The 27,725-nt window shown below is 42.4% G+C and overlaps 3 protein-coding genes across 3 annotated transcripts; all 3 read left to right on the forward strand.

The window, feature by feature from the left end:
• The first annotated feature begins 4,647 nt into the window (after positions 1-4,647).
• LOC117549077 (olfactory receptor 5B17-like) lies at positions 4,648-5,598 on the forward strand. Its single transcript, XM_034220669.1, has one exon. It carries the CDS (start codon positions 4,648-4,650, stop codon positions 5,596-5,598), a length of 951 nt encoding a protein of 316 aa, XP_034076560.1.
• A 10,164-nt stretch (positions 5,599-15,762) lies between these two features.
• On the forward strand, positions 15,763-16,698 carry LOC117549086 (putative gustatory receptor clone PTE03). Its single transcript, XM_034220679.1, has one exon. The coding sequence runs from the start codon at positions 15,763-15,765 to the stop codon at positions 16,696-16,698; it is 936 nt and encodes a 311-aa protein (XP_034076570.1).
• An 8,828-nt stretch (positions 16,699-25,526) lies between these two features.
• On the forward strand, positions 25,527-26,480 carry LOC117549078 (putative gustatory receptor clone PTE03). Its single transcript, XM_034220670.1, has one exon. The coding sequence runs from the start codon at positions 25,527-25,529 to the stop codon at positions 26,478-26,480; it is 954 nt and encodes a 317-aa protein (XP_034076561.1).
• Positions 26,481-27,725: the final 1,245 nt, after the last annotated feature.

Below are 27,725 nucleotides of genomic sequence, written 5' to 3' on the forward strand. Positions count from 1 at the left end.
CAGTGGTAGCATGTAGAAGTTAAAGAGAAGAGGCCCCAAGATGGAGCCTTGAGGAACCCCACATGTCATATTTGTCAACTCAGATGTGTATTTACCTATAGAAACAAAGTTGTTTCTGTCCTTTAAGTAGGATTCAAACCAATTTAGAACTGTTTCCGAAAGTCCCACCCAGTTTTCTAGTCGGTCTAGTAATATGCTGTGGTCAACAGTGTCAAACGCAGCACTGAGATCTAATAATACTAACACTGAAGTTCTGCCACTGTCTGTGTTTAAGTGGATGTCATTAAAGACCTTTACAAGAGCAGTCTCAGTGCTGTGGTTTGGACGAAAGCCTGACTGGAACACATCCAAACAGTTATTTAAATGCAAGAAATTACTCAGCTGTTGAAAAACAACTTTTTCAATGATTTTACCTAGAAATGGCAGGTTTGATATGGGCCTGTAATTGTTCATTACTGAAGCATCTAGATTATGCTTTTTTAAGAGCGGTTTAATGACTGCAGTTTTCAGGGCCTGTGGAAAAATACCTGAGTGAAGAGATGTGTTTACTATATGAAGTAGATCTGAGGCCATGCAAGGCAAAACATCTTTGAAAAATCCTGTTGGAATAATATCAAGGCAGTAAGAGGAGGATTTCAGAAGTTGTATAATGTCCTCTAGGTTTTTATCATTAATATGATGGAATTGTGTCATGATGTTTGAGTTGATGTTAAGTGGACACAGAGACAACACATTTGCTGTTCCTGATGCAGAGGCACTGACTGCTTGTCTGATTTTCTGAATGTTGTCAGTGAAGACGGCAAAATCATTGCACGCCCTGGTGGATAGAAATTCAGAGGCTACTGACACTGGGGGGTTAGTTAGTCTGTCGACGGTAGCGAACAAGGCATGTGCGTTGTTTTTGTTTTTGGCAATGATATCAGAGAAGAAAGACTGTCGGGCAAATTTCAATTCCAAATTATAAAGGCCAAGTCTCTCTTTATAGATTTCAAAGTGAACCTGGAGATTTGTTTTTCGCCACCTGCGTTCAGCTTTTCGACACTCTCTTTTTTCTGCTCTCACGGTCATGGCCTTTCTCCATGGAGATATTTTCTTGCCAGACACTTCCTTTACCTTAGTTGGAGCAATGGCATCTATAACATTTTTAATTTTTGAATTAAAATGATTTACTAGCTCATTTACTGAGATGTTAGCAGGGGCAAGTGTAGAAGAGAAATTCTGAGTAAACATTTCCCTAGTGTTTTCAGTTAAATATCGCTTTGTGGTTACCTCTTTCTGAACATCTTTGTGAACAGAAATAGAGCTCTCAAAGAAAACACAGGAATGGTCAGAGAGTGCAACATCAGTCACCACAACCTTAGAGATATTCAGACCCTTTGAGATAATTAAGTCCAGAGTGTGCCCCTTATTGTGCGTGGGCTCCGTCACATGCTGAGTCAGTCCATATTTTCCTCTCCCTCGCTCCCTCTCCTGACAGCCCGTCAGTATCAGGATTAGTCCAAATATATCCCTTGGCGGTTCTAGTGTTCATTTACCGTTTTTGTCTTCTCTTTGCTTAATCAATTTGAAACCAAGTCTAACGTAGCTTAAACTTAACGCTAGCTTTCTAGCTAACACAACACATCCACGTAGCCTACCTTTCTCCGTGGGTTTTTTTTGTAGTGACGAATGAAGTTGGATGTTGTGGACTGTGATGGTCCTGTCACTGATCGTTATGCTGCAGACCCTTCATACCGCTGTTCTTTTCTTATTAGCGTCATCGACAACATAATCCTTGAATCAAAACTTGACTATTTTTGGAGTAAAGCTAAACGCTGCCATGTTAACTGACACTCCTGGGTTGTGTTGGGTTCAGAATTCCAGAAAAGACAGACAACTTCTAAGTTTAACTATTTATTGTAAAGAGAGCAAAATATATATCACTTGGCCAAGGACTCATCACGTCTTTGGGAATCACAGGCATCAAGGCTGTAATCTGTAACCACCTAATCCGTCAAGAGCCTCGAACCTCGTGCGACAATACATTTTATCACACAGGGCGTTGCCCGTATATTTATGATTGGTCAAGACTAGCTGAAGAGATACCTCGGTTTAGACCTGGTTCTCTTTGGTTGGCAGACTCAGATAGAGTCTCTTGGCAACACGATCCTCCAATCAGCATTCGGCCGGCCTGTGGAAGTCCCTCCCTACTCTGGCACCATCATACTAATTTGTTTTCTCTAACGTTTCTTCAGATATAGCGGGAAACCATAATGTTGTTTCTAGCTCCGCGGGGGAGCGCGGCTCCCATACAGAGTCAAGGCCGGTGTGATGTGCTGTTCTGACTACCTCTTTGTGTTCTCTCAGTCTCTGCACTCGACCTTGCTACTTTCAATATTGCAAGCTAAACTTTCTTCGGACTATTCCCCTCGTTGGTATCTAGCCCATCAGAACCTGGGATTAGTGATTGTGTCTATTTATTCTATCGTCATAGCAATCTCATGAGCACAATAAGCATATAATGTAATAATAAGAATCAGTCTTGTAATGTTATATAAAAATAGACTCCACAGTTGCCAGGTTTGCGCACACGGCGCTATAATCACCCAATCACATTTCGAAAAAACTAAACGTAATATCTCAATACAAAAACAAACGCAAATATTTAATTAAAAAAGTCAAGTCCTTTCAAGTCATCTGTCTCAAGCTCGAGTCGGACTCGAGTCAAGTCATGTGACTCGAGTCCCCACCTCTGGTATTTACTGACGTATTTTAGGCCGTAGAATTCTAACCTCTTCAGCTTGTGTTAACCACAGACCTTATTTCAGGATAACAACCAAAACTAAAAACCATAGACCTACAGACCAGGGGACTGAAGGTGACAACATGCTGACTAATTTACAGGTTTTAGGACTCATTCCTGCATCATTACATTTATATTAAACAAGCAACTTATATACAAATGTAAACCTCGGTATAGCTGTTATAAATAGGCCAGAAGGTTTTTTTCTTCCACCAGGCTGCAAACATGTTTGTTTCTGCTGTATAGGGTTGGGCCTTTTAACATGGGGGTCAATGGGGATTATCTCACTTTCAGAGCCCTAAAGTGGCCATTTGAAGATCACAAGGCCGTGTTGGCTTTATTTATTAGAACCGGAGGTTGCTGCTTGGTAACACACGAGCAAACCCCAAGATATTTAGTCATATATGTCTTAGCCACCCTTCCTGCCAATATCTTGAATTAACCTTCGTTAGATACACATAATGAAGCTTCATTGTTGCCAAGTTACCATTGACCTATCAACGCGTGATGCACCAAATAAAAGTCTCCACTTCTGGTCGGAGGTGGAGGCAGGACTGTGTCTGAGCAGCTGCTGTTAGACATTGTGCTTCATTAATGAATGTACATTCACATATCCTTTATTCACTGTAGCAGTTGGTAGGATTTATCAGTGCTCAAGCTTCCTTCGAATGCTGGTTTACCCCAATTTTAACCAGCTACAGTTTCAATTCTCATGTCTTGTTGGTGTGTTTCTTTCTGCCATCGCTTTAATGCATTATAGGGGAATGTAAAGTTGTTTTGACATGTGGAGTTTTTTCCTGATCTGATCTGAACCCTGTTCTGTGTTGAGCTTAAAATTAACACTTTGTCTTTGCAGAACCAGTGTCTATGTTACTGTCATTAACTCTGCAAACATGTGTCTTTTGTAGAAACGACCTTCAGGTACAACTCTTCATTGTATAACTTCATCAAATCTTTAAATACCATTTTAACCGTTTTTTCTTTTTTTTAAAGGGGGGAACCAACCATTTAATGAACTAGATAGAGATAGATAGGAGCAGTGTAGATGTTGACTTTGTAGACATATGAGAATGTAAAGTTGTTTTTTTGTTGCCAATAGCATATGTTACTGTCAATAACTAACGACCTTCAGGAACAACTCTTCATTGTGTAACTTCATCCAATATTGAAATACCATTTTAAATTAAACGATTTCAATTTAGGTGAAAGAACCATTTAATGAACTGATGTTGACTTTGAACACATGGTGACTTAATATGTTAAGTGTCTCTATTTCTGCAACATAACAAAATATATGCGTCCAATTTACAGCGAGTCATTGTTATTGTGATGTGAAAACATTTAGATTCAGTGTGGTAACTTTATTTAGACTTTATTTAACCATCTTCAGGTAATTCACATTTTCTCCCCATTTCAAGGTTTTTATTGGAGTTTTGATCTGATCTGAAACCTGTTCTATGTTGAGCTTAAAATGAACAGAATCAGTGTCGATGTTGCTGTCAATAACTAACGGCCTTCAGGAACAACTCTTCATTGTGGAACTTCATCCAATATTGAAATACCATTTAAAATAGTATTTTTTCATTTTAGGTGAATCAACCATTTAATGAACTGATGTAAATGTTGACTTTGAACACATGGTGACTTAATATGTTAAGTGCTTCTGTTTCTGCAAAAAACAGAATGTATGCGTCTTATTTACAGCGAGTCATTGTTATGTGATGTGGGCATATTTAGAATCATTGTAGTCACTTTATTGAGACTTTTTTCAAAGATCTTCAGGTACATGTCTTTGATTTTCTGCAACTGTAACTCTATATAACTTTTAACATATAAAAGCCTGTATTGCTACATAATAGAAAGCTATGGAAAACAGCACTTTTGGTAAAGATATCCTGATCCTAGAGGGGTTCAATCTCCCCTCCCAGTCTTATATTCCTTCCTTCATCCTTCTCCTAATCGTATACTTCTTCATCATGGTGTCCAACATCGGCCTGGTGGTGCTGATCTTAAGGAACAGCGGCCTCCACCAGCCCATGTACCTCCTGCTGTGCAACATGAGCATCAACGATGTGTTCGGGGCCACCATCATCATCCCTCATGTTCTACGGGACCTCCTGACGCCGGACTCGCAGCGGGTCATCCGGTACACGGACTGCGTTGTCCAGGCCTTCTGCGTCCACCTCCACGCCAGCGCCTCTCACACCGTGCTCATGATCATGGCGTTCGATCGCTACGTGGCCATCTGCAACCCTCTGCGCTACGCCACCATCATGACCCACAGGATGGTGCTGGTTCTGTCCGTGTGGGCGTGGGCGATCCCCCTCCCCTTGGTGGGGATCCTCATCGGCCTCAGTGTGCGTCTGTCTCGCTGCAGGGGGAATATTTTCCACTTCTCCTGCAATAACGCCTCCTTGTTCAAGCTGTCCTGTGAGAGCGTGCTCATCAACAACATCTACGGCCTCGGATACACCGTGGTCCTGCTGGGCTCGTCCATCGGCAGCGTCACGCTCACCTACCTGAGGATCGCCATGGTGTGTCTGCGCAGTAAGAACAAGACTCTGAACAGAAAAGCGCTGCAGACCTGTGCCACTCACCTGGCCGTCTACGCCATCCTGCTGGTGTCCGGCTTTATCATCGTCATTCTGCACCGCTTCCCTCAGCTGGTGGCCCACAGGAAGGTGGCGTCGGTCATGCTAATCGTGGTGCTGCCCGCCCTGAACGCTCTGATCTACGGCCTGCAGATCAAAGAGGTCCGGCAGAGGGTTATGGCTCCGTTTCATAAGAGTAAAGTCGCTTCAATGGATGCTAAATGACACGGTGTTGATTATGTTGAAGTGACTGGATAGCAGTGTATCGACAGAAATACCCCCTGACCCATAGTGTGTATCATGTTATTATAAATGACGCTTCAAAGAACTGCATTGTTCCAAAATACATCTTATTTTTCAATGTATGAATGCATTAAGGCTGTAAATAGTGATTACATCCAGAATAATATTTAAATAAAATCTTATGAACTTGGTTTTTACGGATCGTTTCATGACTCTTATTACTCTGACAGTGTTTTCAGTTTGGTTTGTCAGTCTGTAGGATCACAGAAACACTTTTAATGAAACTCAGCAAAAGAGTTTAGCATGGGCAAAGAAAGAAATGATTAAACTATAACAAACGTGATGCCGCCTAAAGTCGGAACTAGGCCTGCCATTCACATTTATTTTATCATAAATTAATGGTTTGGCCTGTAAATATCATAGTTTTGAAGTGAAAGGGTTGGACTGTTTAATAGGAAGTCATGCTACTCGTATTTATGCATCCAAAACAGCTAAACTAAAATGTTTATTTTATATTTTCCAGAGATGTTTTCTCTGTAGCACAGAAGCAGTGATCTTTAATGAAAGCCGTTGAGCGTGCAGCGCTGCGGGACAGTGTTTCAGATTATAAAAATGCGTTGCGGCGCCGGCTCTCTGCAGGAGCTCCAGGTGACACAGGTGAGACACAAACACCACAACTCATCAGCACGGCCACATGACTTCACTTCACCACCGCTAAGCTAAAGGTGGCAAATGTTGGGCTATAAAGGAACTACAGCACGGTCACATGACTTCACGTCACCACCGCTAAGCTAAAGGCAAGGCAAAGCAAGGCAAGGCAAGGCAAGGCAAGGCAAGGCAAGGCAAGGCAAGGCAAGGCAAGGCAAGGCAAGGCAAGGCAAGGCAAGGCAAGGCAAGGCAAGGCAAGGCAAGGCAAGGCAAGGCAAGGCAAGGCAAGGCAAGGCAAGGCAAGGCAAGTGTATTTATATAGCACCTTTCAACACAAGGCAATTCAAGGTGCTTTACAAAAATGAAAGACATTCAGACAAAGGCATTTAAAAACAGTAAAAGATAATAAAATAACATTAAAAGAAAAATACATGAATAAAAAGTACATGAATAAAAAGTTACAGTGCAGTTTAAGATATGAATAGTTCACACAGAAGTTCCACTTTACTGATGAACACAACGGCTCAGTTTCAATTAAAAGCAGCGACAAAAAGACAAGTCTTCAGCCTGGATTTAAAAGTAGTCAGAGTTGCAGCGGACCTGCAGGTTTCTGGGAGTTTGTTCCAGATATTTGGAGCATAATAACTGAACGCTGCTTCTCCATGTTTAGTTCTGACTCTGGGGACAGAAAGCTGACCAGTCCCTGAAGACCTGAGAGATCTGGATGGTTCATCATTTAGCAGGAGGTCAGAGATGTATTTTGGGCCTAAACCATTCAGTGCTTTATAAACCAGCAGCAGTATTTAGAAATCTATTCTTTGACACACAGGAAGCCAGTGTAAAGACTTCAGAACAGGAGTGATCCACTTTCTTAGTGTTAGTGAGGACTCGAGCAGCGGCGTTCTGAATCAGCTGCAGCTTTCTAATAGATTTTTTAGTGAGACCTGTGAAGACACCATTGCAGTAGTCCAGTCTACTGAAGATAAAAGCATGGACAAGTTTTTCCAAATCCTGCTGTGACATTAGTCTTTTAATCCTAGATATGTTCTTTAGGTGATAGTAGGCTGATTTAGTAACTGTTTTAATGTGACTGTTGAAACTCAGGTCAGAGTCCATGACTACACCTAGATTTCTGGCTCTATCTGTTGTTTTGAACATTGCAGACTGAAGCTCAGTGCTAACTTTTATACGTTCTGACTTGGCTCCAAAAACCATTACCTCAGTTTTATCTTTGTTTAATTGGAGAAAGTTCTGACACATCCAGTCATTGATTTGTTCAATGCACTTACTCAGTGTTTTAACTGGAGCATAGTCTCCTGGTGAAATGGTTATGTAAATGTGTGTGTTATCCGCATAGCTATGGTAACTTATTTTGTTGTTTTTCATTATCTGAGCCAGTGGTAGCATGTAGAAGTTAAAGAGAAGAGGCCCCAAGATGGAGCCTTGAGGAACCCCACATGTCATATTTGTCAACTCAGATGTGTATTTACCTATAGAAACAAAGTTGTTTCTGTCCTTTAAGTAGGATTCAAACCAATTTAGAACTGTTTCCGAAAGTCCCACCCAGTGTTCTAGTCGGTCTAGTAATATGTTGTGGTCAACAGTGTCAAACGCAGCACTGAGATCTAATAATACTAACACTGAAGTTCTGCCACTGTCTGTGTTTAAGTGGATGTCATTAAAGACCTTTACAAGAGCAGTCTCAGTGCTGTGGTTTGGACGAAAGCCTGACTGGAACACATCAAAACAGTTATTTAAATGCAAGAAATTACTCAACTGTTGAAAAACAACTTTTTCAATGATTTTACCTAGAAATGGGAGGTTTGATATGGGCCTGTAATTGTTCATTACTGAAGCATCTAGATTATGCTTTTTTAAGAACGGTTTAATGACTGCAGTTTTCAGGGCCTGTGGAAAAACACCTGATTGAAGAGACTTGTTTACTATATGAAGTAGATCTGAGGCCATGCAAGGCAAAACATTTTTGAAAAACCCTGTTGGAATAATATCAAGGCAGTAAGAGGAAGATTTCAGAAGTTGAATAATGTCCTCCAGGTTTTTATCATTCATCTGATGGAATTGTGTCATGATGTTTGAGTTGATGTTAAGTGGACACAGAGACAACACATTTGCTGTACCTGATGCAGAGGCACTGACTGCTTGTCTGATGTTCTGAATGTTGTCAGTGAAGAAGGCAAAATCATTGCACGCCCTGGTGGATAGAAATTCAGAGGCTACTGACACTGGGGGGTTAGTTAGTCTGTCGACGGTAGCAAACAAGGCACGTGCGTTGTTTTTGTTTTTGGCAATGATATCAGAGAAGAAAGACTGTCGGGCAAATTTCAATTCCAAATTATAAAGGACAAGTCTCTCTTTATAGATTTCAAAGTGAACCTGGAGATTTGTTTTTCGCCACCTGCGTTCAGCTTTTCGACATTCTCTTTTTTCTGCTCTCACGGTCATGGCCTTTCTCCATGGAGATATTTTCTTCCCAGTCACTTCCTTTACCTTAGTTGGAGCAATGGCATCTATAACATTTTTAATTTTTGAATTAAAATGATCTACTAGCTCATTTACTGAGATGTTAGCAGGGGCAAGTGTGGAAGAAATATTCTGAGTAAACATTTCCCTAGTATTTTCAGTTAAATATCGCTTTGTGATAAACTCTTTTGGGCCTAAACTCTTTTTGAAAATTTTTGTGAACAGAAATAGAGCTCTCAAAGAAAACACAGGAATGGTCAGAGAGTAAAACATCAGTCACCACAACCTTAGAGATATTCAGACCCTTTGAAATAATTAAGTCCAGAGTGTGTCCCTTATTGTGCGTGGGCTCCGTCACATGCTGAGTCAGTCCATAGCTATCAAGAACACAAAACAGTTCTTTAGCCCCTCTGTCCTGGGGGTTGTCAACATGGATGTTAAAATCACCAACAATGACTCGACGGTCAAAGTCAATACACACTATAGACAGCAGTTCACTAAAGTCATCAAAAAAGCTTGCACAGTATTTGGGTGGTCTATAGATATTTAGGAACAGAGCTCGAGAGGAGCATTTCAGCTGAAGGGCCACATATTCAAAAGAATCAAAGTTTCCATACGATGTCTTCCTGCATTGAAGGGAATCATTGAACAGAATAGCAACTCCACACCCTCTCTTATGCATTCTTTCCTGACTCATAAAACCAAAGTTGGGAGGGGTTGATTCGATAAGAACAGCTGCACTGTTATTCTGTTCAATCTGTTTCCGTTAAAAACATAAAATCGAGATTGTGCTCAGTGATAAAATCATTGATTAAAAATGTTTTACCTGCCAAAGACCTGACATTTAATAAAGCTAGTTTAAGTTTGTTGAATACACTATCAGTCAGGTTTTTTGTAACAAGCTGTGGCTGACATGGAATCACTGCTAAATTAGATACACTCACACAAACTTTTGAGCGCTTCCTGTGTCTAAGCTGATTCACCGCTTTTAATCTATTACCTATCAACACAGATATCGGCAAAGCTACAGGCAGGCAGGGCCCTGGCATGTCCGGGAAAGAGTTGAGAGTGCCATACGCCCTTGAGCCTGGACCCAGCATATATCAGTCAGTGTTTGCGTTTTTTACACGCACATCCTTATCAGGCTTCGGAGACAGCACTCTTGAAGGGGGGGGAGGACGTTTTGGTCCGGATGACTGTGGTAGGCATGGTGACGGGGGTGTTGGTGCGCGTCCAGGGGGAGGAGGTGGTTTACGTAAGCACGGTGACGGAGACGGGGGAGGTGGCAAATGTTGGGCTATAAAGGAACTACAGCACGGTCACATGACTTCACTTCACCACCGCTAAGCTAAAGGTGGCTAATGTTGGGCTATAAAGGAACTACAGAACGGTCACATGACTTCACTTCACCACCGCTAAGCTAAAGGTGGCTAATGTTGGGCTATGAAGGAACTACAGCACGGTCACATGACTTCACGTCACCACCGCTAAGCTAAAGGTGGCTAATGTTGGGCTATGAAGAAACTACAGCACGGTCACATGACTTCACGTCACCACCGCTAAGCTAAAGGTGGCTAATGTTGGGCTATAGAGGAACTACAGCACGGTCACATGACTTCACGTCACCACCGCTAAGCTAAAGGTGGCTAATGTTGGGCTATAGAGAAACTACAGCACGGTCACATGACTTCGCGTCACCACCGCTAAGCTAAAGGAGGCTAATGTTGGGCCATAAAGGAACTACAGCACGGTCACATTACTAGGCGTCAACACCGCTAAGCTAAAATTGGCTAATGTTGAGCGTGATGACATTAAGTCGTCTCATTTAGACACTTGTTAGCAACCGCCATCTTGAAATTCACCAGTTGGGTATTTAGCAGAGGTGGGAGTAAGTCCTACATGTGCAAGTCATGAGCAAGTCTCAAGTCTTGACCTACAAGTATCAAGCAAGTCCCAAGTCACTGTGGTGAGAGTCAAGCAAGTCAAGTCAAGTCATTGCTCAGGTCAAGCAAGTCAAGTCAAGTCATATGAAATTCTGATGAATAATCCCAGTTTCCGCATTTCAATCAGTTAAAAGACAGTGGTTATGAAAATGGATTCAACCCACACTATGATCTTCATTACATACACAGTTAATCATTTGAAATCTAATTTAGACCGATGACGATCTTATTAGATTCATATTAACCCTAGAACTGCAGACAATATAGCTAGGACTCAAAAAGCCTGTTCAAAAAGGCAGAATTCCAGGTAAGAAAATCATATACGGCATTTACAATTATACATATTTAATGTAACTGTATGTTAACACTAGAACTGCCAACAGCGTCAGCACCTACAGAGATATCATTTTCAAATCATTTAATTTGTTGCTCTTCATAATTTCCTTATAAACTAAGCAAGACGATTTAAAACTCACTTAATTGGGTTAATTTTGAAATTGCTTCAGTTTATCATCATAACAGTGTCACACTCCTAAGTTCATGTCACGGTTGCAGTTTTGTAGGTTTGGGTGTTTTTGCTGTTTTCCATGTCATGTTTTCCTCCTGGGTTATTGTCTGGTCCTTTTCCCTGTGTTTTTCCTCTTGTCGTTAGTTTCCCTGGTGTGTCTAGTTATCTGATTGTGTTCACCTGTGGCCCTTGTGTTTCTCTTCCACTGCCCGGCTGTTTCTCATCTTGTGACGTTGGAGGTCCCGCAGACTACTCTTCTGCCGGGGGTCCTGCCAACCCTATGTCCCGTGCCGTTGGAGGTTCCACCGACTGCTCTCCTGCCGGGGGTCCTGCCGGCCCTGTGTCCTCTTCCGTGGGGGATCTTGCCGACACCGGCTCCTGCCCGGCCTCCGGAGCTGTCCGGTCTTCGCCCTCGAGCCCGGTCCCCTGAGTTCGCCCGCTGTGGTCTTCACCCCTCCTCGAACTCTGCCTTGCCCCCAGGCCGTCCGCCCGAGACTCCCTCCTCGAACTCTGCCTTGCCCCCGGGCCGTCCGCCCGAGTTCCCCTTTTTGAACTCTGCCTTGCCCCCGGGCCGTCCGCCCGAGTTCCCCACCTTGGTCTCTGCCTTGCCCCCGGGCCGTCCGCCCGAGACCCGTCCTCCAGACCCCCTCCACCCACCCTGCTGGACTTTGTTTTTTGGGACGTCTGGGATCCGTCCCTTGAGGGGGGGTTATGTCAAACTCCTAGGTTCAAGTCACGGTTGCAGTTTTGTAAGTTTGGGTTTATTTTGCTGTTCGGTTCCCCCTGTCTCCCTTGTGTATTGTCTGGTCCTTTTCCCTGTGTTTTTCCTCCTGTCGTTAGTTTCCCTGGTGTGTCTAGTTATCTGATTGTGTTCACCTGTGGCCCTTGTGTTTCTCCTCCCCTGCCCGGCTGTTTCTCGTCTTGTGATTACCCCTCCCTGTATTTAGTCTTGTCTCCTCCTGTGTTCAGTGTTGGTGCTTCTTTTGTATGTGACCCAGTTCAACGAAGAGTGTTTTGTTTGTCCAAGTTTATTTAAAGTCCTTGAAATAAAGGTATCGTCAAGTGTAATCTGCGTTTGGGTCCTACCTGCTTCACTCTGCGTAACAAACGGATCAAAAAGTTCAGATTCATTTTACAATAAATCAAGGAATGATGCACTTCTACAAACAAAAACAACATCATTAAAACATTTAAACAAACTACTAAAAGTAGATTAACTACATTATTCAAAAATGTACAGTAACTGCTGATAATAACACAGGGGAAATAAACGAGGCATCTCTTTTCCTCTCCCTCTCTCCCTCTCCTGACAGCCCGTCAGTATCAGGATTAGTCCAAATATATCCCTTGGCGGTTCTAGTGTTCATTTACCGTTTTGTCTTCTCTTTGCTTAATCAATTTGAAACCAAGTCTAACGTAATTTAAACTTAACGTTAGCTTTCTAGCTAACACAACACATCCACGTAGCCTACCTTTCTCCGTGGGTTTTTTTGTAGTGACGAATGAAGTTGGATGTTGTGGACTGTGGTGGTCCTGTCACTGACCGTTATGCTGCAGACCCTTCATACCGCTGTTCTTTTCTTATTAGCGTCATCGACAACATAATCCTTGAATAAAAACTTGACTATTTTTGGAGTAAAGCTAGCCGCTGCCATGTTAACTGACACTCCTGGGTTGTGTTGGGTTCAGAATTCCAGAAAAGACAGACAACTTCTAAGTTTTTGTAAAGAGAGCAAAAGATATATATCACTTGGCCAAGGACTCGTCACGTCTTTGGGAATCACAGGCAGCAAGGCTGTCATCTGTAACCACCAAATCCGTCAAGAGCCTCGAACCTCGTGCGACAATACATTTTATTACACAGGGCGTTGCCCGTACATTTATGATTGGTCAAGACTAGCTGAAGAGATACCTCGGTTTAGACTTGGTTCTCTTTGGTCGGTGCGCAGACTCAGATAGAGTCTCTTGGCAACACGATCCTCCAATCAGCATTCGGCCGGCCTGTGGAAGTCCTTCCCTACTCTGGCACCATCATACTAATTTGTTTTCTCTAACGTTTCTTCAGATATAGCGGGAAACCATAATGTTGCTTCCTAGCTTTGCGGGGGAGCGCGGCTCCCATACAGAGTCAAGGCCGGTGTGATGTGCTGTTCTGACTACCTCTTTGTGTTCTCTCAGTCTCTGCACTCGACCTTGCTACTTTCAATATTGCAAGCTAAACTTTCTTCTGACTATTCCCCTCGTTGGTATCTAGCCCATCAGAACCTGGGATTAGTGATTGTGTCTATTTATTCTATAGTTCTGCAGGTCTCCCTTGAAAAAGAGATCATTGATCTCAATGGGATTTTACCTGGATAAATAAAGGTTTTGAATTGAATTGAATCTCATGAGCACAATAAGCATATAATGTAATAATAAGAATCAGTCTTGTAATGTTATATAAAAATAGACTCCACAGTTGCCAGGTTTGCGCACACGGCGCTATAATCACCCAATCATATTTCGAAAAAACTAAACGTAATATCTCAATACAAAAACAAACGCAAATATTTAATTAAAAAAAGTCAATTCCTTTCAAGTCATCTGTCTCAAGCTCGAGTCGGACTCGAGTCAAGTCATGTGACTCGAGTCCCCACCTCTGGTATTTACTGACCTATTTTAGGCCGTAGAATTCTAACCTCTTCAGCTTGTGTTAACCACAGACCTTATTTCAGGATAACAACCAAAACTAAAAACCATTGACCTACAGACCAGGGGACTGAAGGTGACAACATGCTGACTAATTTACAGGTTTTAGGACTCATTCCTGCATCATTACATTTATATTAAACAAGCAACTTATATACAAATGTAATCCTCGGTATAGCTGTTATAAATAGGCCAGAAGGTTTTTTTCTTCCACCAGGCTACAAACATGTTTGTTTCTGCTGTATATGGTTGGGCCTTTTAACATGGGGGTCAATGGGGATTATCTCACTTTCAGAGCCCTAAAGTGGCCATTTGAAGATCACAAGGCCGTGTTGGCTTTATTTATTAGAACCGGAGGTTGCTGCTTGGTAACACACGAGCAAACCCCAAGATATTTAGTCATATATGTCTTAGCCACCCTTCCTGCCAATATCTTGAATTTACCTTCGTTAGATACACATAATGAAGCTTCATTGTTGCCAAGTTACCATTGACCTATCAACGCACGATGCACCAAATAAAAGTCTCCACTTCTGGTCGGAGGTGGAGGCAGGACTGTGTCTGAGCAGCTGCTGTTAGACATTGTGCTTCATTAATGAATGTACATTCACATATCCTTTATTCACTGTAGCAGTTGATAGGATTTCTCAGTGCTCAAGCTTCCTTCGAATGCTGGTTTACCACAATTTTAACCAGCTACAGTTTCAATTCTCATGTCTTGTTGGTGTGTTTCTTTCTGCCATCGCTTTAATGCATTATAGGGGAATGTAAAGTTGTTTTGTTTCTCATAGCATTGAAAAATGACATTGAAAACTATTCAACAGGGATGTATCTGTCTGTCCTGGAAGAGGGGTCCCTCCTCTGTTGCTGTTTCCTTTCACATTTTCTCCCCATTTCAAGGTTGTTGTTGGAGTTTTTTCCTGATCTGAACCCTGTTCTGTGTTGAGCTTAAAATTAACACTTTGTCTTTGCAGAACCAGTGTCTATGTTACTGTCCATAACTCAAACTGTCAAACATGTGTCTTTTGTAGATAGAGAGATAGATAGGAGCAGTGTAGATGTTGACTTTGTAGACATATGAGAATGTAAAGTTGTTTTTTTGTTGCCAATAGTATATGTTACTGTCAATGACTAACGACCTTCAGGAACAACTCTTCATTGTGTAACTTCATCCAATATTGAAATACTATTTTAAATTAAACGATTTCAATTTAGGTGAATCAACCATTTAATGAACTGATGTAGACTTTGAGCACATGGTGACTTAATATGTTAAGTGTCTCTATTTCTGCGACATAACAAAATGTATGCGTCCAATTTACAGCGAGTCATAGTTATTGTGATGTGAAAACATTTAGATTCAGTATGGTAACTTTATTTAGACTTTATTTAACCATCTTCAGGTAATTCACATTTTCTCCCCATTTCAAGGTTTTTATTGGAGTTTTGATCTGATCTGAAACCTGTTCTATGTTGAGCTTAAAATGAACAGAATCAGTGTCTATGTTGCTGTCAATGACTAACGGCCTTCAGGAACAACTCTTCATTGTGGAACTTCATCCAATATTGAAATACCATTTAAAATTTTCTTTTTTCATTTTAGGTGAATCAACCATTTAATGAACTGATGTAAATGTTGACTTTGAACACATGGTGACTTAATATGTTAAGTACTTCTGTTTCTGCAAAAAACAGAATGTATGCGTCTTATTTACAGCGAGTCATTGTTATGTGATGTGGGCATATTTAGAATCATTGTAGTCACTTTATTGAGACTTTTTTCAAAGATCTTCAGGTACATGTCTTTGATTTTCTGCAACTGTAACTCTATATAACTTTTAACATATAAAAGCCTGTATTGCTACATAATAGAAAGCTATGGAAAACAGCACTTTTGGTAAAGATATCCTGATCCTAGAGGGGTTCAATCTCCCCTCCCAGTCTTATATTCCTTCCTTCATCCTTCTCCTAATCGTATACTTCTTCATCATGGTGTCCAACATCGGCCTGGTGGTGCTGATCTTAAGGAACAGCGGCCTCCACCAGCCCATGTACCTCCTGCTGTGCAACATGAGCATCAACGATGTGTTCGGGGCCACCATCATCATCCCTCATGTTCTGCGGGACCTCCTGACGCCGGACTCGCAGCGGGTCATCCGGTACATGGACTGCGTTGTCCAGGCCTTCTGCGTCCACCTCCACGCCAGTGCCTCTCACACCGTGCTCATGATCATGGCGTTCGATCGCTACGTGGCCATCTGCAACCCTCTGCGCTACGCCACCATCATGACCCACAGGATGGTGCTGGTTCTGTCCGTGTGGGCGTGGACGATCCCCCTCCCCTTGGTGGGGATCCTCATCGGCCTCAGTGTGCGTCTGTCTCGCTGCAGGTGGATTATTGTCCACTCCTTTTCCTGCAGTAACGCCTCCTTGTTCAAGCTGTCCTGTGAGAGCGTGCTCATCAACAACATCTACGGCCTCGGATACACCGTGGTCCTGCTGGGCTCGTCCATCGGCAGCGTCACGCTCACCTACCTGAGGATCGCCATGGTGTGTCTGCGCAGTAAGAACAAGACTCTGAACAGAAAAGCGCTGCAGACCTGCGCCACTCACCTGGCCGTCTACGCCATCCTGCTGGTGTCCGGCTTCATCGTCATCATTCTGCACCGCTTCCCTCAGGTGGCGGCCCACAGGAATGTGGCGGCGATCATGCTACACGTGGTGCTGCCCGCCCTGAACGCTCTGATCTACGGCCTGCAGATCAAAGAGGTCCGGCAGAGGGTTATGGCTCTGTTTCATAAGAGTAAAGTCTAACAATGCAGTTCTTTGAAGCGTCATTTATAATAACATGATACACACTATGGGTCAGGGGTATTTCTGTAGATACACTGCTATCCAGTCACTTCAACATAATCAACACCGTGTCATTTAGCATCCATTGAAGTGACTGGATAGCAGTGTATCTACAGAAATACCCCTGACCCATAGTGTGTATCATGTTATTATAAATGACGCTTCAAAGAACTGCATTGTTCCAAAATACATCTTATTTTTCAATGTATGAATGCATTAAGGCTGTAAATAGTGATTACATCCAGAATAATATTTAAATAAAATCTTATGAACTTGGTTTTTACGGATCGTTTCATGACTCTTATTACTCTGACAGTGTTTTCAGTTTGGTTTGTCAGTCTGTAGGATCACAGAAACACTTTTAATGAAACTCAGCAAAAGAGTTTAGCATGGGCCAAGAAATAAATGATTAAACTATAAAAAATGTGATGCCGCCTAAAGTCGGAACTAGGCCTGCCATTCACATTTATTTTATCATAAATTAATGGTTTGGCCTGTAAATATCATAGTTTTGAAGTGAAAGGGTTGGACTGTTTAATAGGAAGTCATGCTACTCGTATTTATGCATCCAAAACAGCTAAACTAAAATGTTTATCTTATATTTTCCGGAGGTGTTTTCTCTGTAGCACAGAAACAGTGATCTTTAATGAAAGCCGTTGAGCGTGCAGCGCTGCGGGACAGTGTTTCAGATTATAAAAAGGCGTTGCAGCGCCGGCTCTCTGCAGGAGCTCCAGGTGACACAGGTGAGACACACACACCACAACTCATCAGCACGGCCACATGACTTCACTTCACCACCGCTAAGCTAAAGGTGGCAAATGTTGGGCTATAAAGGAACTACAGCACGGTCACATGACTTCACGTCACCACCGCTAAGCAAAAGGTGGCAAATGTTGGGCTATAAAGGAACTACAGCACGGTAACATGACTTCACTTCACCACCGCTAAGCTAAAGGTGGCTAATGTTGGGCTATAGAGGAACTACAGCACGGTTACATGACTTCACGTCACCACCGCTAAGCTAAAGGTGGCTAATGTTGGGCTATGAAGGAACTAGAGCACGGTCACATGACTTCGCGTCACCACCGCTAAGCTAAAGGAGGCTAATGTTGGGCTATAGAGGAACTACAGCACGGTTACATGACTTCACGTCACCACCGCTAAGCTAAAAGTGGCTAATGTTGGGCTATGAAGGAACTACAGCACAGTTACATGACTTCACGTCACCACCGCTAAGCTAAAGGTGGCTAATGTTGGGCTATAGAGGAACTACAGCACGGTTACATGACTTCACGTCACCACCGCTAAGCTAAAGGTGGCTAATGTTGGGCTATAGAGAAACTACAGCACGGTCACATGACTTCGCGTCACCACCGCTAAGCTAAAGGAGGCTAATGTTGGGCCATAAAGGAACTACAGCACGGTCAGATGACTTCGCGTCACCACCGCCAAGCTAAAGTTGGCTAATGTTGAGCGTGATGACGTTAAGTCGTCTCATTTAGACACTTGTTAGCAACCGCCATCTTGAAATTCACCAGTTGGGTATTTAGCAGAGGTGGGAGTAAGTCCTACATGTGCAAGTCATGAGCAAGTCTCAAGTCTTGACCTACAAGTATCAAGAAAGTCCCAAGTCACTGTGGGGAGAGTCAAGCAAGTCAAGTCAAGTCATTGCTCAGGTCAAGCAAGTCAAGTCAAGTCATATGAAATTCTGATGAATAAGCCCAGTTTCCGCATTTCAATCAGTTAAAAGACAGTGGTTATGAAAATGGATTCAACCCACACTATGATCTTCATTACATACACAGTTAATCATTTGAAATCTAATTTAGACCGATGACAATCATATTAGATTCATATTAACCCTAGAACTGCAGACAATATAGCTAGGACTCAAAAAGCCTGTTCAAAAAGGCAGAATTCCAGGTAAGAAAATCATATATGGCATTTACAATTATACATATTTAATTTAACTGTATGTTAACACTAGAACTGCCAACAGCGTCAGCACCTACAGAGATATCATTTTCAAATCATTTAATTTGTTGCTCTTTATAATTTCCTTATGAACTAAGCAGGACGATTTAAAACTCACTTAACCTGTTAAACCCTGAGCCTGTTTTTCAGGTTTCAGGCTCGAAAATGACATTCCCAGAACAAATGACTATAACTTCACTTCTAAAAGGTTTATATGAATAATTGTTGTTATCAAAGCAAGGTTACATCTGTGAGTTGGATGTAGAAGTGTCAGAATCAATATAGATGTTTCTGTGTCAGAGTAAATTTAGATGGAACATAGCAACAAAATGTAAATTCCTGTCTCCGCCTAAAGAAAACCCATTACTTATAGTGTAGACCAACCTTGAATGATGGGTTAGTAGCCTAAAAGCTTTAGGAATCCAAAGTATAACATATACCCTGTACCCTGTATCAAGATTGAGGCAAAACAAGTGACATTTGACCTTTTTAGAGAGGTTTATGAAAATAAAGTCCAGGCGGAATAAGCTTTGGGCACATTTGGGCACATTTAGTTCCATCAGTGCCATTTGACCTTTTTCAGGTACCAGACTATAAAAATCATTGTATTACATTGAATCATCACTATAGGTATTCATTCCACCCAAAACAAAAATAATAATAATATTTTTTTTTAAATAATTAAAAAATATATATATTTTTGTGTGTATGAGTGTGTGTACTAGGTGTGTGTAAATGTTGGTGTGTGTGTGTATGTGTAGATGTGTATGTGTAAGTGTAGCTGTGTGGGTATGTGTAGGTGTGTGTAGCTGTGTGGGTATGTGTAGGTGTGTATGTGTAAGTGTAGCTGTGTGTATGTAACTGTACCAACGCACTATACAATAAAACCACACTGTAGGTCATTGTGTGTAGGTGTACTTGCACAATAAAAAAAAACAGAAACATAGGTAACATTTGACTCCAACTGGGGCAGATTTATTTCAAACATTTTACCAACACACTATAGGCATGTAAAAACAAACATTTTACCAATGTACTATACAATAAAACCACACTGTAGGTTTGTAAAAACAACACATTTTTTACCAACACACTATACAATAAAATCACACTAGGTATATAAAAACAACACGTATTTTTAAAAAAAAATAAACACTCGCAAAACGTTATACCTACCTGAACTTTATACCTACCTGAATGTTCCAGTATTTAGGTCGTGCCACTCCCTGAAACAGTTCTTTTTGACAGTGAAGCACAGAGGGACCTGGCACTTCCTGCAGTACACAGGTGTCTTCACCCTTTTGAGTCCAGCATCTAGGCCCCTCCTGCAGTTCTTCCTGACCTTGGTGGCATCTTCCCCATAATACTTGGACATGCATGTGAGTGATGGAGGAGGAGGTGGGGGTGGTGGAGGTGCAGGGCCTTCTGCAGGGCCTTCAGCAAACTCCAACAATTCTGCAGCAAGCTGCTCCCTGAAAGTCTTCTGGGTGTGTGGCTTTGTCCTGCTGGGGTCACTCCTCATCTAACAAATGTGGAAAAACAAAGAGATTAGATTAATTCACTGGTTTATACTTATAGGATAATATTGGACTATAAATGAATAATATTACACCAAATAAATAAGTAAACACATGTATATTCATTCACTGGCCATTCATTTGGAAAATGTAACTCCAAAAAGACAAGTAACACTATTTAGCATTTTTGCCTAATCATTCCTGTAGCTTCTTGGCTAAGCTAGCACTGTGACGCAGTTCCACCAAACACATAAGTAATATATAAAAACAGAGAGATTACATACCTTTCCCGAAGTGGAAGTTCAACATCCGAGTCACTACTGTCCGGATCCAGGTCTGGCTGGAGGAGATCTTCATCATCCGACGAAGAGTCATCTGGTATGAGCTATCGTCAGCTAGCATCTCTAGCACCTGCTCGCCTCGGTGGTGAAGCTCTCCCTTCTGGCTGCGTAATGCGTAATGGAGCCGGAGCAGGCGTAGTTTATACTACGCAGGATCATATCTGTGGAACCCATTGGTCGATTTGGGTGATTGACACCTTTTCTGAACCGTTAGAGCCAATAGAATCGAGTGACAGTTAGTAAGTCCCGCTAAACACTTACGTCAAGTAGAGAGAGGTTTGCGTAAACAGCACGTGAGACAGCATTACCTCGGGACTGCGAAATGTTTTACCTACTCTGCTGCCATGAATGTAATGATAGATTATCAGGAACAATTCTAAAGTGACTAATAGACATTGGATTAACCTTAAGAAGCGTTTTTATTCCCTTGAACACGAGCTTTGATCACAAAACGGCAACGGTAAGACATAATTATTGTTATGGTTTTGAAAACTGTTGTTTTTTTTCTTCTCTGTTCTGGCTGATATCTCAGTGACTTTGTGTCCTACAGTGATGATAGTTATAACAAAAATAATCTGTGGAGTATCAGCTTTCAGATGATATGTAGTTTGTGCAGAAAATATTAAGTTTTAAAGATCGTTTTTGCTAGTTAGCACCGGAAGTAGCATCTGCCCGTTTTAGCTAAGGGCTAATGCTAACGCTTCTTGTGAGACTTGTGTTTTGTTTCGGTAAAAATGGTTCGTATAGTCAGTTAGCTGAGATTCTTCTCGTTAATCTGGTATAACACATTAATAGGTTTTTAAATATTAAGATGCCCTGAGACACAGTGTCGTGAAAAAAAAAAACAGGGTCCCCGCCGGCGGGGACCTTCGGGCTTAACAGGTTAATTGGGTTAATTTTGAAATTGCTTCAGTTTATCATCATAACAGTGTCACACTCCTAAGTTCATGTCACGGTTGCAGTTTTGTAGGTTTGGGTGTTTTTGCGGTTCTCCCTGTCATGTTTTCCTCTTGGTATATTGTCTGGTCCTTTTCCCTGTGTATTTCCTCCTGTCGTTAGTTTCCCTGGTGTGTCTAGTTATCTGATTGTGTTCACCTGTGGCCCTTGTGTTTCTCCTCCTCTGCCCGGCTGTTTCTCGTCTTGTGATTACCCCTCCCTGTATTTAGTCTTGTCTCCTCCTGTGTTCAGTGTTGGTGCTTCTTTTGTATGTGACCCAGTTCAACGAAGAGTGTTTTGTTTGTCCAAGTTTATTTAAAGTCCTTGAAATAAAGGTATCGTCAAGTGTAATCTGCGTTTGGGTCCTACCTGCTTCACTCTGCGTAACAAACGGATCAAAAAGTTCAGATTCATTTTACAATAAATCAAGGAATGATGCACTTCTACAAACAAAAACAACATCATTAAAACATTTAAACAAACTACTAAAAGTAGATGAACTACATTATTCAAAAATGTACAGTAACTGCTGATAATAACACAGGGGAAATAAACGAGGCATCTCTTTTCCTCTCCCTCTCTCCCTCTCCTGACAGCCTGTCAGTATCAGGATTAGTCCAAATATATCCCTTGGCGGTTCTAGTGTTCATTTACCGTTTTGTCTTCTCTTTGCTTAATCAATTTGAAACCAAGTCTAACGTAGCTTAAACTTAACGTTAGCTTTCTAGCTAACACAACACATCCACGTAGCCTACCTTTCTCCGTGGGTTTTTTTGTAGTGATGAATGAAGTTGGATGTTGTGGACTGTGGTGGTCCTGTCACTGACCGTTATGCTGCAGACCCTTCATACCGCTGTTCTTTTCTTATTAGCGTCATCGACAACATAATCCTTGAATCAAAACTTGACTATTTTTGGAGTAAAGCTAGCCGCTGCCATGTTAACTGACACTCCTGGGTTGTGTTGGGTTCAGAATTCCAGAAAAGACAGACAACTTCTAAGTTTTTGTAAAGAGAGCAAAATATATATCACTTGGCCAAGGACTCATCACGTCTTTGGGAATCACAGGCAGCAAGGCTGTAATCTGTAACCACCCAATCCGTCAAGAGCCTCGAACCTCGTGCGACAATACATTTTATTACACAGGGCGTTGCCCGTACATTTATGATTGGTCAAGACTAGCTGAAGAGATACCTCGGTTTAGACCTGATTCTCTTTGGTCGGTGCGCAGACTCAGATAGAGTCTCTTGGCAACACGATCCTCCAATCAGCATTCGGCCGGCCTGTGGAAGTCCCTCCCTACTCTGGCACCATCATACTAATTTGTTTTCTCTAACGTTTCTTCAGATATAGCGGGAAACCATAATGTTGCTTCCTAGCTTTGCGGGGGAGCGCGGCTCCCATACAGAGTCAAGGCCGGTGTGATGTGCTGTTCTGACTACCTCTTTGTGTTCTCTCAGTCTCTGCACTCGACCTTGCTACTTTCAATATTGCAAGCTAAACTTTCTTCTGACTATTCCCCTCGTTGGTATCTAGCCCATCAGAACCTGGGATTAGTGATTGTGTCTATTTATTCTATAGTCATAGCAATCTCATGAGCACAATAAGCATATACATAATGTAATAATAAGAATCAGTCTTGTAATGTTATATAAAAATAGACTCCACAGTTGCCAGGTTTGCGCACACGGCGCTATAATCACCCAATCACATTTCGAAAAAACTAAACGTAATATCTCAATACAAAAACAAACGCAAATATTTAATTAAAAAAAGTCAAGTCCTTTCAAGTCATCTGTCTCAAGCTCGAGTCGGACTCGAGTCAAGTCATGTGACTCGAGTCCCCACCTCTGGTATTTACTGACGTATTTTAGGCCGTAGAATTCTAACCTCTTCAGCTTGTGTTAACCACAGACCTTATTTCAGGATAACAACCAAAACTAAAAACCATTGACCTACAGACCAGGGGACTGAAGGTGACAACATGCTGACTAATTTACAGGTTTTAGGACTCATTCCTGCATCATTACATTTATATTAAACAAGCAACTTATATACAAATGTAAACCTCGGTATAGCTGTTATAAATAGGCCAGAAGGTTTTTTTCTTCCACCAGGCTGCAAACATGTTTGTTTCTGCTGTATAGGGTTGGGCCTTTTAACATGGGGGTCAATGGGGATTATCTCACTTTCAGAGCCCTAAAGTGGCCATTTGAAGATCACAAGGCCGTGTTGGCTTTATTTATTAGAACCGGAGGTTGCTGCTTGGTAACACACGAGCAAACCCCAAGATATTTAGTCATATATGTCTTAGCCACCCTTCCTGCCAATATCTTGAATTAACCTTCGTTAGATACACATAATGAAGCTTCATTGTTGCCAAGTTACCATTGACCTATCAACGCGCGATGCACCAAATAAAAGTCTCCACTTCTGGTCGGAGGTGGAGGCAGGACTGTGTCTGAGCAGCTGCTGTTAGACATTGTGCTTCATTAATGAATGTACATTCACATATCCTTTATTCACTGTAGCAGTTGGTAGGATTTATCAGTGCTCAAGCTTCCTTCGAATGCTGGTTTACCCCAATTTTAACCAGCTACAGTTTCAATTCTCATGTCTTGTTGGTGTGTTTCTTTCTGCCATCGCTTTAATGCATTATAGGGGAATGTAAAGTTGTTTTGACATGTGGAGTTTTTTCCTGATCTGATCTGAACCCTGTTCTGTGTTGAGCTTAAAATTAACACTTTGTCTTTGCAGAACCAGTGTCTATGTTACTGTCATTAACTCTGCAAACATGTGTCTTTTGTAGAAACGACCTTCAGGTACAACTCTTCATTGTATAACTTCATCAAATCTTTAAATACCATTTTAACCGTTTTTTCTTTTTTTTAAAGGGGGAACCAACCATTTAATGAACTAGATAGAGATAGATAGGAGCAGTGTAGATGTTGACTTTGTAGACATATGAGAATGTAAAGTTGTTTTTTTGTTGCCAATAGCATATGTCTTCCGGCGCAAACTGAAAACTCATCTCTTTCGACTCCACTTCGAGCGTTAGAACTATTAACGAAGCACTTATATACTAATAAAGGGGCTGGCTTACCTAAAGCCAGTTGAGTTGCACTTGAAATGTTTGGCTCTATGAAACCTGATGTACTTATATGATTCTGTTTTCTTCAAGGTTGTGTCTTTCTGGTCGAATGTACTTATTGTAAGTCGCTTTGGATAAAAGCGTCAGCTAAATGCAATGTAATGTAATGTAATATGTTACTGTCAATAACTAACGACCTTCAGGAACAACTCTTCATTGTGTAACTTCATCCAATATTGAAATACCATTTTAAATTAAACGATTTCAATTTAGGTGAAAGAACCATTTAATGAACTGATGTAGACTTTGAGCACATGGTGACTTCATATGTTAAGTGTCTCTATTTCTGCAACATAACAAAATGTATGCGTCCAATTTACAGCGAGTCATTTTTATTGTGATGTGAAAACATTTAGATTCAGTGTGGTAACTTTATTTAGACTTTATTTAACCATCTTCAGGTAATTCACATTTTCTCCCCATTTCAAGGTTTTTATTGGAGTTTTGATCTGAAACCTGTTCTATGTTGAGCTTAAAATGAACAGAATCAGTGTCTATGTTGCTGTCAATGACTAACGGCCTTCAGGAACAACTCTTCATTGTGGAACTTCATCCAATATTGAAATACCATTTAAAATAGTCTTTTTTCATTTTAGGTGAATCAACCATTTAATGAACTGATGTAAATGTTGACTTTGAACACATGGTGACTTAATATGTTAAGTGCTTCTGTTTCTGCAAAAAACAGAATGTATGCGTCTTATTTACAGCGAGTCATTGTTATGTGATGTGGGCATATTTAGAATCATTGTAGTCACTTTATTGAGACTTTTTTCAAAGATCTTCAGGTACATGTCTTTGATTTTCTGCAACTGTAACTCTATATAACTTTTAACATATAAAAGCCTGTATTGCTACATAATAGAAAGCTATGGAAAACAGCACTTTTGGTAAAGATATCCTGATCCTAGAGGGGTTCAATCTCCCCTCCCTGTCTTATATTCCTTCCTTCATCCTTCTCCTAATCGTATACTTCTTCATCATGGTGTCCAACATCGGCCTGGTGGTGCTGATCTTAAGGAGCAGCGGCCTCCACCAGCCCATGTACCTCCTGCTGTGCAACATGAGCATCAACGATGTGTTCGGGGCCACCATCATCATCCCTCATGTTCTGCGGGACCTCCTGACGCCGGACTCGCAGCGGGTCATCCGGTACATGGACTGCGTTGTCCAGGCCTTCTGCCTCCACCTCCACGCCAGCGCCTCTCACACCGTGCTCATGATCATGGCGTTCGATCGCTACGTGGCCATCTGCAACCCTCTGCGCTACGCCACCATCATGACCCACAGGATGGTGCTGGTTCTGTCCGTGTGGGCGTGGGCGATCCCCCTCCCCTTGGTGGGGATCCTCATCGGCCTCAGTGTGCGTCTGTCTCGCTGCAGGTGGATTATTGTCCACTCCTTCTCCTGCAGTAACGCCTCCTTGTTCAAGCTGTCCTGTGAGAGCGTGCTCATCAACAACATCTACGGCCTCGGATACACCGTGGTCCTGCTGGGCTCGTCCATCGGCAGCGTCACGCTCACCTACCTGAGGATCGCCATGGTGTGTCTGCGCAGTAAGAACAAGACTCTGAACAGAAAAGCGCTGCAGACCTGCGCCACTCACCTGGCCGTCTACGCCATCCTGCTGGTGTCCGGCTTCATCATCATCATTCTGCACCGCTTCCCTCAGCTGGTGGCCCACAGGAATGTGGCGGCGGTCATGCTACACGTGGTGCTGCCCGCCCTGAACTCTCTGATCTACGGCCTGCAGATCAAAGAGGTCCGGCAGAGGGTTATGGCTCTGTTTCATAGGAGTAAAGTCGCTTCAATGGATGCTAAATGACACGGTGTTGATTATGTTGAAGTGACTGGATAGCAGTGTATCTACAGAAATACCCCTGACCCATAGTGTGTATCATGTTATTATAAATGACGCTTCAAAGTACTTTATTGTTCCAAAATACATCTTATTTTTCAATGTATGAATGCATTAAGGCTGTAAATAGTGATTACATCCAGAATAATATTTAAATAAAATCTTATGAACTTGGTTTTTACGGATCGTTTCATGACTCTTATTACTCTGACAGTGTTTTCAGTTTGGTTTGTCAGTCTGTAGGATCACAGAAACACTTTTAATGAAACTCAGCAAAAGAGTTTAGCATGGGCCAAGAAAGAAATGATTAAACTATAAAAAATGTGATGCACTTATCTGATTCCATTCAAAGCTTCTCTTCTTATTATTGAAATTTTGCAGGGGAAAAAAGAACATACCACAGCTTTGATTGTCGCTATACACACATGAATGATTCAACTTCAAGATAGAGCCTTTCATATCCTAGACCCAGACAGTGGACGGTGACTGGCAGGTAGAGGATAGGTCTTTTCAAATTGTTCCTGCAGTTCACACTTCCGGATGACTTTAAAAATATAACACATTTAAATATAACACCCCCCCCCCCTTCAAGGGACGGATTGTAGACATCCCTAAACACACAAAGTCCAAACTTCGAAAAGGGTGGGTGGAGGGGGTCCGGAGGACGGGTGGAGGGCAGACGGCCCATGGGAAAGGCAGAGTTCATAAAGGGGCGAAGGCCACAGCGGGCGAACTCAGGGGACCGGGCATGAGGGCGAAGGCAGCGGCTGGTAGAGTCAGGGGGCGGGGCCTGAGGGCGAGGACCGCGGCCGGGAAAGTCAGGGGGCCGGGCTCGGGGGCGAAGACCACGGCTGGAAGAGTCAGGGGGGCAGGCCCGAGGGCGAGGGCCACGGCCGGGAACGTCAGGGGGCCGGGCTCGAGAGCTAAGACCGCGGCACTAAGGGGGCCGGGCTTGAGGGCGTAGACCGCGGCTGGGGAACTCAGGGGGCCGGGCACAAGGACGGGCAGGAGCTGGTGGAACCCCTGGCGGGTCAGGCGTAGAGGGGACCCTGGACAGAACATGGGCTGGTGTCAGTGGGACCCACGATGGAGCAAGGGCTGGTGTTGATGGGACCCGAAACAGGACAGGACATGGTGTTGGCAGGAAACCCGGCGGAGCAGGTGTCGGCGGGGCCTCCAACAGCACAGGATCTAGTGTTGGCAGGACCCCCT

Source organism: Gymnodraco acuticeps, unplaced genomic scaffold (assembly GCF_902827175.1).
Source record: "Gymnodraco acuticeps unplaced genomic scaffold, fGymAcu1.1, whole genome shotgun sequence".
In the NCBI taxonomy this organism is placed as follows: Eukaryota; Metazoa; Chordata; class Actinopteri; order Perciformes; family Bathydraconidae; genus Gymnodraco; species Gymnodraco acuticeps.

Excerpts from the sequence above, each read along its gene's own strand:
- LOC117549077 (XM_034220669.1), top strand. The coding sequence starts at position 4,648 with ATGGAAAACAGCACTTTTGGTAAAGATATCCTGATCCTAGAGGGGTTC.
- LOC117549086 (XM_034220679.1), top strand. The coding sequence starts at position 15,763 with ATGGAAAACAGCACTTTTGGTAAAGATATCCTGATCCTAGAGGGGTTC.
- LOC117549078 (XM_034220670.1), top strand. The coding sequence starts at position 25,527 with ATGGAAAACAGCACTTTTGGTAAAGATATCCTGATCCTAGAGGGGTTC.